The sequence below is a fragment of the Zootoca vivipara genome, chromosome 11, assembly GCF_965207765.1.
Source record: "Zootoca vivipara chromosome 11, rZooViv2.hap1.1, whole genome shotgun sequence".
Lineage (NCBI taxonomy): Eukaryota > Metazoa > Chordata > Lepidosauria > Squamata > Lacertidae > Zootoca > Zootoca vivipara.
In genome coordinates, this window is record NC_142594.1 from 46091104 (window position 1) to 46106755 (window position 15652).

At 38.6% G+C, this 15652-nt stretch overlaps 1 protein-coding gene across 1 annotated transcript in view; it reads left to right on the forward strand.

Moving 5' to 3' along the window:
- Positions 1 to 15652, forward strand: part of PTPRN2 (protein tyrosine phosphatase receptor type N2) — a 615253-nt gene that overhangs the window by 322636 nt on the left and 276965 nt on the right. The window contains exon 12 of the mRNA XM_035129839.3: positions 12828 to 12892. Within this exon, the coding sequence (XP_034985730.2) occupies positions 12828 to 12892 (65 nt within the window). The remainder of the gene's footprint in view (positions 1 to 12827; positions 12893 to 15652) is intronic.

The following is a 15652-nucleotide window of genomic DNA, read 5'->3' on the forward strand; positions in this document are numbered from 1 at the left end:
AAAAGAGGAGATTGAGAGGAGATATCCTAGCCATCTTCAAATATCTAAAGGACTGTCACATGGAAGATGGAGCAAGCTTGTTTTCTCCTGCTCTGGAGGGTAGGACCCAAACCAATGACTTCAAATTACGAGAAATGAAATTCTGACTAAAGATCAGGAAGAATTTCTGACAGTAAGAGCTGATCGACAGTGGAACAGGCTCCCTCAGAAGGTGGTGGACGCTCCTTCATGGGAGGTTTTTAGGCAGAGGTTGGATGGCCACCTGCCATTGATGCTTTAGTTGAGATTCCTACATAGCAGGGGGTTGGACTAGATGACCCTTGGGGTCCCTTTCAACTCTACAATTCTGTGATTCTATGATAGTTTATTAACTAGCTAAACCTAATATAAATAATTCAATGGGATTTCTTTAATCAGTGGTAGCCCTAGTTGTAAGTGAAGTAAAATGCTGATGTGAAACTAATGATACAAATCTTTTATTATCTACTTGTAGCCTTCACAGTGCTTGTCATGTCTCCAGAAGAGCTAAATTACAAGCTCCACTGAGATCAGCAAAAGAAGCCTTAATTCTGCCTTTCCTGTGTCAGTTTTACTGGATGTAGTGGCCTTTATGGGACCAGTACAGTGAAAATTGCTGTAAACAAAAAAAAACCCATTTTAAATTACTCAAGGCATCAAGATACAGATGGGGGATGGGGAAATACTTCCAATAGACTGGAGGGTGAGACATTGCTATGAAAAATTATATTAATGCAAAAGAGATTGAAACAATATCTAATTAAAATCACTTGAAAAATGACTTGAAAATTGGATTTGACATAACATTTACAAGGCTGTCACTATTATTACTGTGCAGCTTAGCCTTTTTGTGCCACCGTTTTCATTGCAGGTTTGCCAGAGATTAGAAAAGAGACAAGTGAGCGATAAAGGTCTTGCATATTTCCCTGCGTTTGAATGGAAAAGGAGGGGCAAAGATAGCTTTTCTCTGCAACCTTTTGGCCTCGTCTTTGACAAATAATCCCTTTGGATATGGGAAAAGGAAGCATTTCAGTGTTGCGCCTGACCATTTAAGTCAGCCACATTGTCACTTCAATGTCTGTAACATATAGCTCGTTCGCGGTGGTTTTTAAATTATTAATCTCTCTAGTATAGCATTGAAATTGGAAATAAAGCAAAGACCAAATGTGCTATGCCCAAAGGGAACAGGATGGCAGAGGGAAAACTGTGCCACATTATGAGAAATCTAATCATTTGTACTGACTGTAACTATGACCGTTTGCTAGAGATTTAATAGGACCAGCCATAAGCTTTGGCACTGCCTGGTCCAGGTATGGTTTATGTCCCCATCACCCTGAACTTCGTCTGCTGTCTACTCTACTACAAATCTTCCTATTTTCACTCTTCTTTTGCCAGCTTCCTGCTTCCCAGCTTTTTTTTTCCACCCCCGAGACTGGCTGGAGCAATTTTACAAATGCTTTACCCTTGGGATGTGGAACAAATGGGATAAAATCCATTGGTACTACACTCCTATGGTGGTATCTATTTCTCTAGGACAGGGATTGCCAGCCTTTTAGGGTCAGTAGGAACATTAGGAACTCTGAGGAAGTCCTGTGGGTGCCAGTCATAAAATGGCTGCCGTAGGGGGTGTGGCATGATACAAAATGGCCGCTGAGAGGAAAAACCCAGACTGGGCCACAAAATTGTTCTTGCATGCTCCCCCATCTTGCTCCACCACACTTGCTCACAAAAAGAGAAGCTTTTTGCCCGTGTTCAGAATGGGAGGTTGGCGCCCAATCTTGGCATGCAGTGAAATGTCAGAGTGTTTGGGTGAGACAGGTTTAATGTAAGAGAGCCTGGGCAAACTGAGGCAGAGTAAGTGAGCAGGAGAGCAAACAGCCGCTCATGTTTTGTGCATTTTTGAGGGGATATTTACTGAGACTTTTTGCGGGCACCAAACTGATGATCCCTGCTTGACAACCCTGATTTGTTGTTGTTGTTGTTGTTTTGCTTTTAATTACCTATCTCTGAATGGCTGTGTTTTATCCATTCGCCTTACCTAAACAGACCTACTGGTTTGTATTAAAAATTAGCAAGGCAAATGGATATTAGCTAAATTACATTTGCCACCCAATGTGGTGAGGCATGAAAACTTATTTGATGTTTGTTAAGTAGTTTCGGATCTTCATATGAGAGGAAGAAGTGGACTGTACAAATGTCAACTATTTGTTCCAAAGGAGCAAATATAACTAACATTTCAACTTCTCCTGCAAGGTAAACGCCCAAAGGATGCTGAAATGTCAGTGGTTTCTTTCTCTCATTTCCTATTTTTCACTTTTACAGTGAAGAGTGTGAATTCAGACATAGGCTAAAGCAAACAAGTAAGTCCGCAGTGCTTAAACTGAATTGTTTTGACAGATTAAGAGGTCTGGCAGAAAGCTCCTCTTTGGCACTGTGACCCAGAGTGCTTAGTACCCAAAAGTTGCCTAATGATGCATTGCTTGATGTGGTTACCAAACATTAAGCCATCTCCTTGTTTCATAAAATGGCAGAACTTACAGCTGGAAGGGAAGTAACAGTCATCTATCCTAACCCAATGGAAGGCTTGCCTTTTTGGCAGTGAAACAGAAATAAATGCATTCTTAACCTACGAGAGCCAATCTGCTAATGGCATTTGCATTAGCCACTGAAGAATGTATCAGCCCTCTTTTTTGTAATGCAGTCTGCTGCATATTCCGATGCAGTTTAAGGATTTCAACAGTTTTTTTGTCGTGAAATGGTTTCTCTCCACCCATCTCCCACACATCACTGAAATAAATTACGTTGTTCAGAAAGTGCCTCAGCTCTCCTTTAGTCAGATCCAAGGCCCTGTGCTGTGGCAACTTCTACCTCTCCGAACACTCTGTAACCCTCCAGTCGTGCCGCTTAATAGAGCAAAGCCATTAAGTTGTCCCCATTGTAATTTAGATCACAGAAGAAACTTCTACATATTCTTTCAGGTTAAAATAACGTGTATAAAGCAAGCAGGCGATATTATTCCACTATAGCGACGTGCTTAATTATATGGAATTGTCAAGTGCAAAGAATTATTCTGATAAATTAAAATACTAATTAAATAGACTATTGCCGAATTTTGAGAACATTATAGGGTTCCACTTCTTCAGGTAATTTACATATCCTTCATCTACCGAATTTAATTTTAATGGACTTCTTTTTGTGTGTTCAGAAACCCTTTTGTCTCATGGGGAGATTTTTTAAAAAAGGAATTCATATGTTGTTCATTGCCTTTCCTTAAAATAGCAGCTCACTTTTTTTCTTTTCCTTTTTCTTTTTTGCATCTTCCCTTGCAATGTGTGCCATCTTCATTATATTTTAAATAGTTGAGGGAAATGTTATATGGTACAGGTGTATTTCTACGGTTCTGTTTTTGTTTGTTTTCTTCTTTTTTTAATCATGAATTCTGTAAGTAATTGTTTCCCAAGATGTCTCTGACATTTGAGCAGAGAGCAAAATTTCAACTCACGAATCTGCACAGAGCTGTTTTCATACCATATAATCCTTTTTAAAAAAAAGCCTGATGAACCCACTTCTATGCGTATTTCTTCAGATGTTCTACTATGTTCTAATATCTTAGTAAATGTGTTGAGGACTGCAGCCTTAACTAAATACCGTCCATTTTTTCTCCTCACAGTAATCATTACAAATCAGGATTAGCACACCAAAACTTAAGGCGTGTTGTGAAAATTGTGCACGTGTTTTTAACATACCATAGATCATTTAAAGAATTTTAAAAGGGTGTGGTTTTCATTTTTCCGCAATATATGTTTATGAAAAAATTGGTTGCGTTCTGCTTTTTACCTTAGATTTTTGAGCCAAATGAATAAAACTGTAGTTTTTGGCATTTTGACAGGTATCAACACAGATTTGCATAATATCTCCACACTATGAAAGGATTGGTAAAGATGACCCCCTGATCGCTTTCACAACACTTTTTATTTCTTATAGGAAGGGGATAAAATTTCCCAAGGTAATCTATGGTGTCACTACCAGCAACATTAAACCCTTCATCTTGGGGACTGCAGACAGAGCTTTGAGTAATAAAGTTAAATCCAGCACACTACACTTTGTTTTGATAATGCCAAGGTAATCTTGATTTGAGCACCTCCTAAAAGGTATAACACGTGTCATTTATCTTCACTTCTGCCTTACAAGGACTTCAAACCATCAATTCATAATAATGAAGGGACACGAATTGCCATTATTACTTCCATCAATATGAGCTGGGTCTAGACCCATCAAAGAAGCATCAAAGAAGCGTTTCAGTTTAAAGCGTTGTAAATTTAAACAGGGAAAACAGGCAGAGAAAAACTGGGACTCCACATCGCCACCTGGTGGCACAATGTTCTATCGCATATACGACGCAGATAAATCTCTTTTTCTTTACCAGTCTATCTGAGTCCATAGTCTCGCTGCAGCAAGCTCAGACTATATGTACTTCTAGTTTATTGGGTAGAAACGGGAAACAGGAGGCATGAACTAATACAGAACAAGGGACTTAAAGGAACATCAGATCTGGGTCCCGGATGTTTGGAAATGTTTATTGTCAAGGTATGAAAAAGTATGGAAACTACTGCTATATTTCAGTTAGTGAAATGCGGCATAAAGGCTAGAATATTGGGTTTGGACATGAGAAATATCCATTTAGGTGTGAACCTTACTCAAAGATGTTCAAAGAAGGATGGCCCTGGAATCGAGCAAGTCAGTATTTCTGAATTTGACTTTCCTCACAGGGCTCTTGTATTAAATTATTGAGATTACTTCACGTTACCTGCTCTGAGAATAAAATAGAAATGCTGCTTGAGGAGGCTTGAACATCTGAAGTTATTAATATGTTGTTCTAATATGTAATTGATTACTAATGCATGTATGGCAACTGGAGACTCCTGTGAACTCAATTATGTTGTTCTCTGGATAATATTTCCTCAGTGTCCATTTTCTCTTTGTGCACTCCCCGGTTTACACATGGACCTGTTGAAACTACTTGTACTCAGGACTCAGACACACCATTGACACATACCAATAGCACCCATCTCCATAGTCGGCTGTCATATATTGATTTAGCAAATGACCAGTAATTTGATGAGCGCAGCAGAGGAGCAATGTTTCCCCACACCCTCATCAGCTTCTCGGCCTTGTATTGTAAAATTCTGAAGACTAGGCATGTTCATAAACATTCAATGACCCGTCAGCGCTGGCATCAGCGACTAGGAAAGTTCCATTCGGAAGCCAGAGCTCTTACAGCAATTGCCATGGGAGTGTCAAAACGCCACAGCCTGTGGTTATGTTAGGTTTTCTTCTTTTGTCAGGTTTATCTGATTTGAGGGGTAAATTGGCAGAAAAAAAACACCTCAATATCGTGTGTTTTCTTTATGGCCATGGCAAAGGGCCTTAAATTTTGTCCAAGGCTTGCTTTGTCTGGGAAGAACTATGTATAAATAGATACTTGGTATTGGCAGATAACTTCCATTTTCTTATAAATTTGTGTAATATCTGTGAAACAGGACACACTCAGGTTGCAGTAGTTTGCTGATGTATATATAACATATTGGAGACAACATTCATTTTACACATGAAACTTGAAATCAATGGGATTTGAGTGCACCTTCTTTTTAATTATTCCAGTACGTAAAAAAACTAAGTTGTTTAGTACAGTACATGTACCAAACCAATGTGATCACTGATGCAGATGAAAAGGCATTTTTATATATATTGCAAGAAATACGTAGGCGTTTACACATTGAAATCATTATTCTCTCAACAAGGCTTGCATCTTAATCCCCATCCAAGCATTGATTCTGAGCAGCTAGGGAGAGTTGAGTCACGTCTTTGCCTCAGTTTGCCCTTCTCTTTGTACAAAGGGGATTTAATAATATTTACTTAGCTATCTCTCTGGGGAATTGTAAGGATAAATAACTGATGTTAGTTGAGTCTTTGAATGCGTGAAGCACTATATAAATAACTAAATAGCAATACTGAATTGAATTATCTATCAATCTACACTTCTAGGCTGCAGTCCAGGAAAGGTCTTGAGCATGCTTGAAAGCAAAGAGAGGAAAACATTTTTGAAGCCCTGGGTGTGCACATTTCTAATGCAAGAACTAGAATGCAAGGGGAGTGTTCCAAAGTTTATGGGATTAAGAAGGCTGGTAGAAATGGGCAAAGAGCTTAATGTTCATGGCAAATTCCATATCTTTAGACACTGGGGCCATCCCCACCCCCAGAAAGAAATCAACAAGATTGTCAACTGAATGAAGTTCAGTCCTTAGGCATGGAGACCTCCATGTGATTTGTTGCAATAAAATGGGGCTGACAGTAGTCTTCTGACCTAAACAGATTTCAATGAGGGTATGATCGAATGAACTAGTACCTCCACAGGACATGGGGCCTATACAGTGGTACCTTGGTTTACGAACTTAATCCATTCCAGAAGTCCGTTCTTAAACCAAGGTGTGCTTTCCCATGGCAGTGGGGGACTCAATTTACAAATGGAACACACTCAACAGGAAGCAAACCATGTTCTTATTCCAAGGCAAAGTTCACAAACCAAAACACCTACTTCCGGGTTTGCAGCGTTCTTAATTCAAGTTGTTCATAAACTAAGCTATTCTTAAACCAAGGTGCCACTGTACATGCTTTATTTATTTATTTATTTATTTATTTTCTTATATTAAAATGTATATGCCACATTTCTAAGCAAAAATAACCACCTAAGGTAGCTTACATTACATTAGGGTAAAGCAATATAACTGTTGGGTTTTAGCATTTGTAATTTGGTTAAAAGAATAAATATTAGAAATGGCATAATAAAAGGAGAATACCCTAGATGAGGTTTAGGGCAAGTATTCTTTGGTGAGAGAGCTTCAGCAGAGATTTTAAAATCATACTACATGTAGCAAAGCTAAGCGTGGAAATACAGGTTGTTAGATCTTTACAATATCCCTTTCTAAGTCACTTTCAAAACTCTCCACTTATCTTAGTATAGAATGTTTGGTAAGTTTGCTTACAAACTCTTCAGACGTCAGATTTATGTGGTTTTCCATACAGCAGTAAGAAAACACAGGCAGCAAAACCTAGCTTAGTTTCAAAGTGGTAAATGTTTCTAAATTATTTGTATGGAATGACAAAGATGGCTTGCTAAAGCCATGCATTGTAAGCTTCGATGTCTTTACTGGTTGAGTTCACATAGTGGAAAGGGAGAGAACAAAGAGTTTGGTAACCCTTCCAAGGTAAGTGACCTAGCTAAGCCTGGCAGGACAGCTTATTCTATGGTCTTAACCCCTTCATGAGGCCCAACTAAGTTTTGAAAGGTTGTGGCCAGGTCTGACTTCTCTAAGAATGGATGCAATTGATGAACCATACAGAGCTGGCCATTGCCATCACCTCTTGACCCAAGAGCAACACTACATTCAGGAATGCCTTTCAAGTGTGAGACTTGTTACTTTAGGAAGAGTGCAATTCACTGCAGAGCAGGCTGGATACCTCCTCTAAATGTTGGATTTTTTGAATAGTCAAGTTACTTTAGAGCCGGTCTAATGTAAATACTGTCTGTTTAAGAGAAACAGGTGCCGGTGTTTCTGTTAATTGCTCACAGGCGTGGGCTCTGTTTCTTGTATATAAGGCTTTGCCAGAAAGCCTTCTGTATCTCTTAGTTAGATCTTTCAGTTTGATTCATCTCGTAGTAGATCACTCTCTCAGTTGTTCTCAGTTTAAGAGATTCCTTAGTTGAATCTTAGTATGATTGCTTAGTTATAATGCTAGTTTGCTGTTAATTCTCGGGTAGTTTAATGGGAGTTTTGTGGGAAATTTTGTGGGAGGTTTGGAAAGTGGGTAGATAACATTGCTAAGAGAGAAAGCATTTATCTTTAGTTTAAAGTCTCTTTAGAGTCAGTTTGTTTTTCAGTTAAAGAAGCCCAACCATTTGTATTTTCATCTGCATACTTTTACAAGTGTGCAGCTAGTAAGGGGTTTCATATAAGGGAGATAATTCCCTACGCTCTTGGTGGTGCTTTCTTAGCCAGGTCGACTTCTGACTGCGTATACTCTGCGTGAAGTGTACTTCAAAGGGCTGCTGGAAACTGGGATATATGATTTAGGTTAAGCAAGTTTTAATACCCAGTTTTCTCCAATAGGGCCATTCCATTGTCACGGGTGGGACACTTGGACCATGTTTTTTGGTATTCACACATGTGTAAGAATGTAAATATACATAAAAATTAACAACCAAAATTTGAACTATGTTCTTAATAAGATACTGAACATTTTACTAATTTTTTATTATTTTTATGGATATTTTTGACAATTTTATTAAATGTTAAAGTATTGTCACGGGTGGGACAAAAAAAGGACACGGAGCTTGAGATAAGTTTGATTTATGGAAAAACTCTGTGAGTTGGGAGGTGAATCAATTATAAACTCAGCATATCTGTTTAAATCAATGTTTATTGGTTACAACTATGCAATCAGAAATTTAGGTTAAGAAATTTAATGATACAAAATTAAGGAAAAAATGCTGTCACGGGTGGGACAATGAAATGTCACGGGTGGGACGCGTCTGGCATACACTTGATTTAACATACAATTAAGGTTGTTAAAAATGGAATAATTACAAAAAAACCTTTTGCTATTACTATACTTACTATCTACTATAGCCTACAAAGTATAATGTTGTATTTACTAAAATTAAAATCTATTTAAAAAATATTTTCTTCTAGTCCATCTCTGGGCCAATTAACCACTTTCAAACACATCTACATTTTCAGTAAATTCATAAAAAATGTTCCTTCTGACTCGTTTAACATTAGGTTGGGGTAAGATACTAAGAATATGTTCAAACTGCACATATGATATGTCTTTTTCATCAACTTGAAACAGCTTTCCAGAATTGTTAACTGCTCGCATACACATCACCTTGACTTCTCCATCATCTTCAACATTACTTTGGCATATTGCAGCATATCTATATTTAGTAGGCCTGGTTCTTTGTCTTTTTGTAGTTGCTTCAAATTCAACTAAAACATATGTCCCAATAGTCACTCCATCAACGAACGGCTTCACTCCAACCACCGGCACATCTGTTTCATTTGTACAACTTGCTACACCATCTTGTTTTTCTGTGTCACTATCAGAATCTCTGTAAACATCAGAAACTTTTAACTTGAACAGTTCTGTGAAGACTACGTGGGTGGACTTTTGAAAAGAAGGTCCATAAACTAAACTTCTTTTGTCTTTAGCTTTAAAAAAATGGTTGGACTGCACGTTTGGAATCTTCCTCACCAAAGTCCAGCGCTCATCTAGCATCGCCATATTTGCACTGATATCAGTAGGTGTTAAAAGGACAAACTTCACTCTCGGTACTGCTTTTTCAGCACATTTAACAAAATCTGATGCTGAATTGATTACTACTCTCCTTTGTTTCACTGCATTCCAAACTGCTTGCTTAGTTAATCCACCAATCCCATCCACGGCACCCTTGCCGTGGGATGTAGCAAAAAAAACCCATTCCCCATCAACACCAAAGTCTTCAGGCATAAAACACAGATTGGACAGTGTGTACTTATTTTTGAACTGACCAGCACACCCATCAGAAAAGATTTTGACCTTTGTCAGTCTGTTAAATTCTTTCTTAAGTTCTTCAATTATGGCTTTTAGGCATGCATATACTGAGTATTTGTCGTGGGTTAAGTGATCCAAAACCACGGCAAAAGAACGTACTTTGCCTTGAGTCCAAGCGCAACCAGTAAATACTGTGATTTGGTTGTGGGTCCAGTGTGCACTTTGGATTTCATCTTGCGATGTTGCCAAATAGTTTTCAGCAAAATCCACTTGAAGAATCACCTCATCATCAGCTACTGTGTCCTTCATATTTTTGAAAGCTTTAGCTTGTAATCGCTTTACAAAGAAGTGCTTCTTAAATTTACTAAATTGATTTTGTAGCTCATTGACAGCTTCTTCTATGGTTCCTTTTGCTTCAAAAACCTTAGGCCGGCTAGAACAGTCATCTTTCCATTGCTTCCAGAAAATCTCAGACGACATGTTTAAGTCTTCATCAATTAGGGTGTGCAAATTAAGTACACACTTTTTGCATTCACCATTCATGCACTTTTCATTTTCCAAATCACAACAAGTAAGGCTCAAAAGATCAGAATGTGTGGAAGGAAAAAAAATGTCTTTCCTACTTATGGCTTCAATTAGGAAATTGAAATTAGCGTGGTATTTGCAAACGCAAACATTGTGTGGCATTTGAGAAGCTAAGTCAATATTTTTAGGCCTCAGTTCATAAAATTTTGATTTGCTGATTTCAACTGTTGGGTTATCAATCTTAAATAAGGCATAGGCCTCTTGGACTGTCATATTCATATGCCGCTTTTGGATTTTGATTCTTTTTCCACTTGTTGGATCTTTAATAGATTTGACATCCTTAATTCCTGGTGCCTGCCTGCTAATATCATCTGAATTATAAAACCCATGGACCTTTGCGATATTATCTTGTGAAATAATAGAACTTTTGGTGTTCTGTTTAGGGCTTTTATCAAATAGTGTTTTTGACGCTTGAGGTGAACTCTCATACACAAGCTTTCGTAACACGGCTATTCTTTTCCGTGGACTTAATGGCAACACTCTTTTAACTTTGGTAACAGCCTTTCCAAGAGATTGTGGGCATTTAAATGACCCAATCTCTGGAATAGTAGTGTCGCCAATTGGCCTAGATTCTTTTTCTTTTATCTTTTGTCTGTACTTTCTTTTGCACTCAGTTTCTTTCCGTCTGTATTCCATAAGTGATTTTGCAGACAAATTCTTTACCAACTTCATCTTTTCTCGCCTCTTCTTATCTCTGACCCTCTCCTTTTCTTTGAAGCTTTCACATTTGTTTTTATCTTGTTTTAGTTTTTCACGCAGCTTTCTCATACGTTCTGCAGATGTAGTCTTTCCCATTTTGTGTATTGATTCAAAGGTTATATTATCTTTATTACTGTATGTATTCGCATTAGGGTAAAGTAACGGTAACTGCCTTTATGTTCCAGAAGGAACAGCTACTATTGGTTCATTCAAGCAGCTGCATTTGGCTCCTTAGTCTTATTGGTTTCCACCAAAAGGCAGCTTTGTGATTGCTTGAGATTGTTCCCTCCAAAATGTATCTCTTTCTAGCTAGTTCCCCTCTCCTCAGTCCCTCAGTCTTGTTTGCCAGAATAAAGAATTATTACATGAGGAATCTGTCTCCTGTCTGCAGAGAGCTGAAATCACTTGCTGAAATCACTAACTCAAGCTACAACAGTTAGCAACCTAATAAAACAAGCTGAAAACTGTCACGGGTGGGACAGAAAAAAATTATTAAAATTTCATGGTGTTTACATTAATTAACTGCATTTTTATTATTGATAGGTGTGTTATACTCTAATACATACTCCCACAATAAAACAAACATAACCTATAAATTAGTTTTATCACAAAATAAACTTTTGTACCTTTTGCTGTCACGGGTGGGACACTGAAACAGCATCCCATTCAATAATAAAAATAAAATAGAAATAACTTACCTATTTAAAATTTTTCAAGTCCAATGTGTAGACAAAGTTATTCACTTTAATAATATACCAACAATGACAACCACAATTTTTGTTTATCTTTAAAAAATAATGCCAACCTAAATGAACAGAATTAAGCTACACAATCAGAAAAGTGATACTGAAACTTCAAGCTCAAATTTCTCATGAAAAAAATAATTTCAAATTCTTTTTTCCTTTGGAATATTGAACTTTAATATGTTTAGTTAATGAAACTATAAGTAAAATAAGTATATTTTAAAAATAATTTTTTTCTTATCAGGCTCATTTTTCACGGAATGGCCCAATATTATTATATAATTTTTCAATACTAAAATCACCAGAACTCCTGACCAGCCGTATGATTGACCCTGGTGTATAAAATCAGCAGCTTTATCTACCAGATCACAAGAACACCAGCAGACCCATGTGGTCTAGCAACTGATTGCATGAGGACTGAAGTCTCAGGAGCACACCATATATTTAAAGTACATTTAGCATACATTTTAAAACATATGCCCCCCCCAAAAAAAACCTCCTAGGAACTGTAGTTCTGTATCCCTCACAGAACAACAGTTCCCAGCATCCTTAACCAACTACAGTACCAATACTTTTGAGGAGAAGACATGTGCTTTAAATTTATGGTGTTGATGTGGCCCAATAAATGGATGGACTCTGATATTAGCTGAAAAGCCCTGTGGGTCATGATGGGGTAATGGCTTCTTGGTAATGGCTCCCTGGCTGAAGAACATCCTTCTGCCAAGTGTTTTGGCTGTCCATCTTTCGGACCCAGCAGAAAAACATTCCTCTGCCTCTAGGATTTTGAGTGCTGGTATCTATATATAGAACCATATGCGGAAATTCTATGATTTTGGTTTATATATTGTTATCTGACCTGAGATGATCTGATGGACAGGATATAAACCCTATTAATTAGTTGAAAACTCTGTTTCTTAGTTTATGCAATGCTATGTGACAAATAGAGCCAGTTGGTCTAAGAACTTGATTCTAGGTTCAAATGTTTAGCTATGGTTTAAATGATTAGCTGAGGGCACATTTTGATTCCTCATCCCATCCTCTGTGAAACTGAAATAATCCCACTGGCAGGGATTCTGTGTGGATGAATGTGGGAAAACATTTGGCATCTCAGCAGTGATGAAAGTGTATGATGCAAAATCCTTTCATTCTCAACTTTCCTTTAACTCTGCCATTCTTTAATTTTCCTAACAGCTGACAACAAAGACAAGCTTGAAAAAGCAACAGGACTGAAAATTTTGCAGATTGGCATGGGGGAGGTAGGTGACAACAGTACATGTCATTATCTAAAATGCTTGATTTGTTATTTTATAAGATCCTAGATCTTGTGGATGTTCGTATGTGAACTGTGTTAATCATCCTAAGGGCTTTTAAAAATTCTGATTATTAGACTGTTGTGTCTGTCATAATACAATATCACATTCCACCTACCATATGAGCAAATCTTTGTGGCCTTTAAGAAATAGATTTCCTAGCTTTGTAGTATGTCAAGAGCAAAATCCCCTAGGATGAACAAAGCAATTGATGTGCCTGATTATTCCCACCTGGTTTCACTCAAGCTCTGTTTCATCTCAAGATCCACAGGGACCTAAATTTGATGTATTTGTCCTTCCAATATGTAGATGAGCCTGCTTGTGAACTGCTATTTTTTAAAATATAAATATAACACTTTTCTAAGTCATTATAATCACATCACTGGGCATAAAAATCAAAACACAACCCTGTACTGATAGCTCATCATTTATTAATGAACATTTTCCCCGAACTTTCCATGAATTACACCAGATTGTAAATTCTGGTGTTATTTTTACAAAGAAGTAGCAAGCCACTTTTACCGTTTCTACAGATGTTTATTCCCCTCCGAGAGATAGGGGAATCCCCACTGTTCCTCTTTTACTGTTCAGGTGTCCGTTGTAATATTTTCTTCTTCTAAATGACTCAAAAGCATGCACACTTATGTTGTCTAGGTTACGGAAGGCCTGTCCTCAGATCGCAATAGAATAGCAACCTTTATTTCAATTGCAACGTAACCTCAGGGCTGGCTCTAGGTAGAGCCCTGGTAGTGTGGTGCGGTGTACCGGGCCAGGCCGGTAGGCAGGGCGCTGCGCGGCAAAGCCGCGCGGAAACCATGCTACGCCCTGTGAGGGCGGGGGCGCCGGAGCGATCTCTGCCCCTCAGCGCCAGGGCGCCCGACCTGCTCGAGACTGCCCTGTGTAACCTAGAACATGACTTGCCCAAAAACCAAGCTGTGTGTGTGTCTGTCTGTCTGTCTGTGGGGGGGGGGGGTGCAGAGAAATCCAACAGGTACAGGAAGTGGATCCATCAATTGTATCCTTGCATATGCAAGAGATAAAGTGCTCTTGATAGTCAGGAATTCATTGTGCGAGTGCTCCAGATAATCAGCTGAGATTGCAAGGATGTCTGAAAGCACCTGTGATACATTGGAGGCTCTGACTGCTCAAAGGAAAGCCACCGCAGCCTACACACCTTCCAGATATTCCACATCCACAGTTTCTTGCATTGCAGTGAAACAACAAGCACCCACATCTGGGAGCTTTGAAACCCTATTCTGTGCATGCTTACTAAGGGCCAAACTGTATGTGATGCTCAAAAATCACTTGCAGTTGTGATGAATAGCAGATAAAGGGGACTGACCAGGACTATCACGTGCATGGGAGATGGCCCTCTTCTCCCTTCACTGTTGATCCTGACAAAAGTATAAGTCACTATTTGAAATTATTGGTTCCAGAGATCAGAGTCCCAGTGGCAATGGCTGCCATTTAAAGTGGGAGAAACATGCAAATAGCTGCCAATGAGGATTGACTCTAAAAAGCACATCTTGTTTGGTTAAATGAGACTTAATCCCAAGCAAGGTTTAAAGGGAGTTTTTACAGAGTCAGGGATACAGAGTTCTTGCTGCATTTTTTTATTTGCAAGGTGGATGTTCATGGGAAGAATGCAGCTGGTGAACAAACAGTGGGCAGAGATGCAGTCTCTATACACTGTAGTGGGAAGGGAAGACAGGGGTTTGTTCCTCTTTTAATTAGATAATCTGTTTTCTGCTGGATAAAAGTCTGTGATTACTTGTGCTACATATCGTTGTTGTTTAGTCGTTTAGTCGTGTCCGACTCTTCATGACCCCATGGACCATAGCACGCCAGGCACTCCTGTCTTGTTCCTTGACATATATAGCTAAACACATAATTCGAAGGCAGCAACCTAAGCAAACTTACCTGGAGGTAAATTCTATTGAAATCGATAGTGCTTGCTTCCAGATAATGTGTTTAGGATTGGGGTGTTTGTGGGAAAGATAATTAACCCTCGGGCATTTAAACAGGTTAGGAACTTTCCAGGTGCAATTCTGATTTTACTGAAGTCAATGGGATTGCTTTTCTGAACTGGCATCTGTGCCAGAAGGTTACAGAGCAGGGGTTTTTTCCCCTTCTTGTACAAATGAGTATGTGCCTCCTGGAGACAAGACTGCAAGATTATTATCTGCGCTGATGTAATTAAGCGAGGAAATTTGAAGCATAGCACATAATTGTGAAAACACGTCTTCAAGGTATAATGCGGCTGTGTATTGCGGCTCAAAGAAAATTAGTAACAGTATCACAAACGGTAAGTATTCACAGTCATGTCACGGTGCCTTATTATGTAAGTCCCATGAGATTTCAACCTTCACACATACTGATAAAAAGGGTAGCACCCTTGGTTCGGATGACCCAGACTTGCCACCTGCGTTGCTAGATCAGTTCTATCAAAACCATCATCATCCATACTGTAATACTAAGAGTTTATTAAAATGGTCTGTATTTTTTTAATGACCATTAATGTGCACATAACCAGTCTAGTTTGTCCTGTTTGTTTGGAGCCTTTAAAAAAATTATTTTTTTTCATTTTTTAATCCTTACCTTTCTCCACGGAACTCAGGAGGGAAGCAGGTTGCATTCCATTCATCATACTCATACCCTGCAATGTAGGTTAGGCTGAGAGACAATTACAGACCCAAGACTGGGATG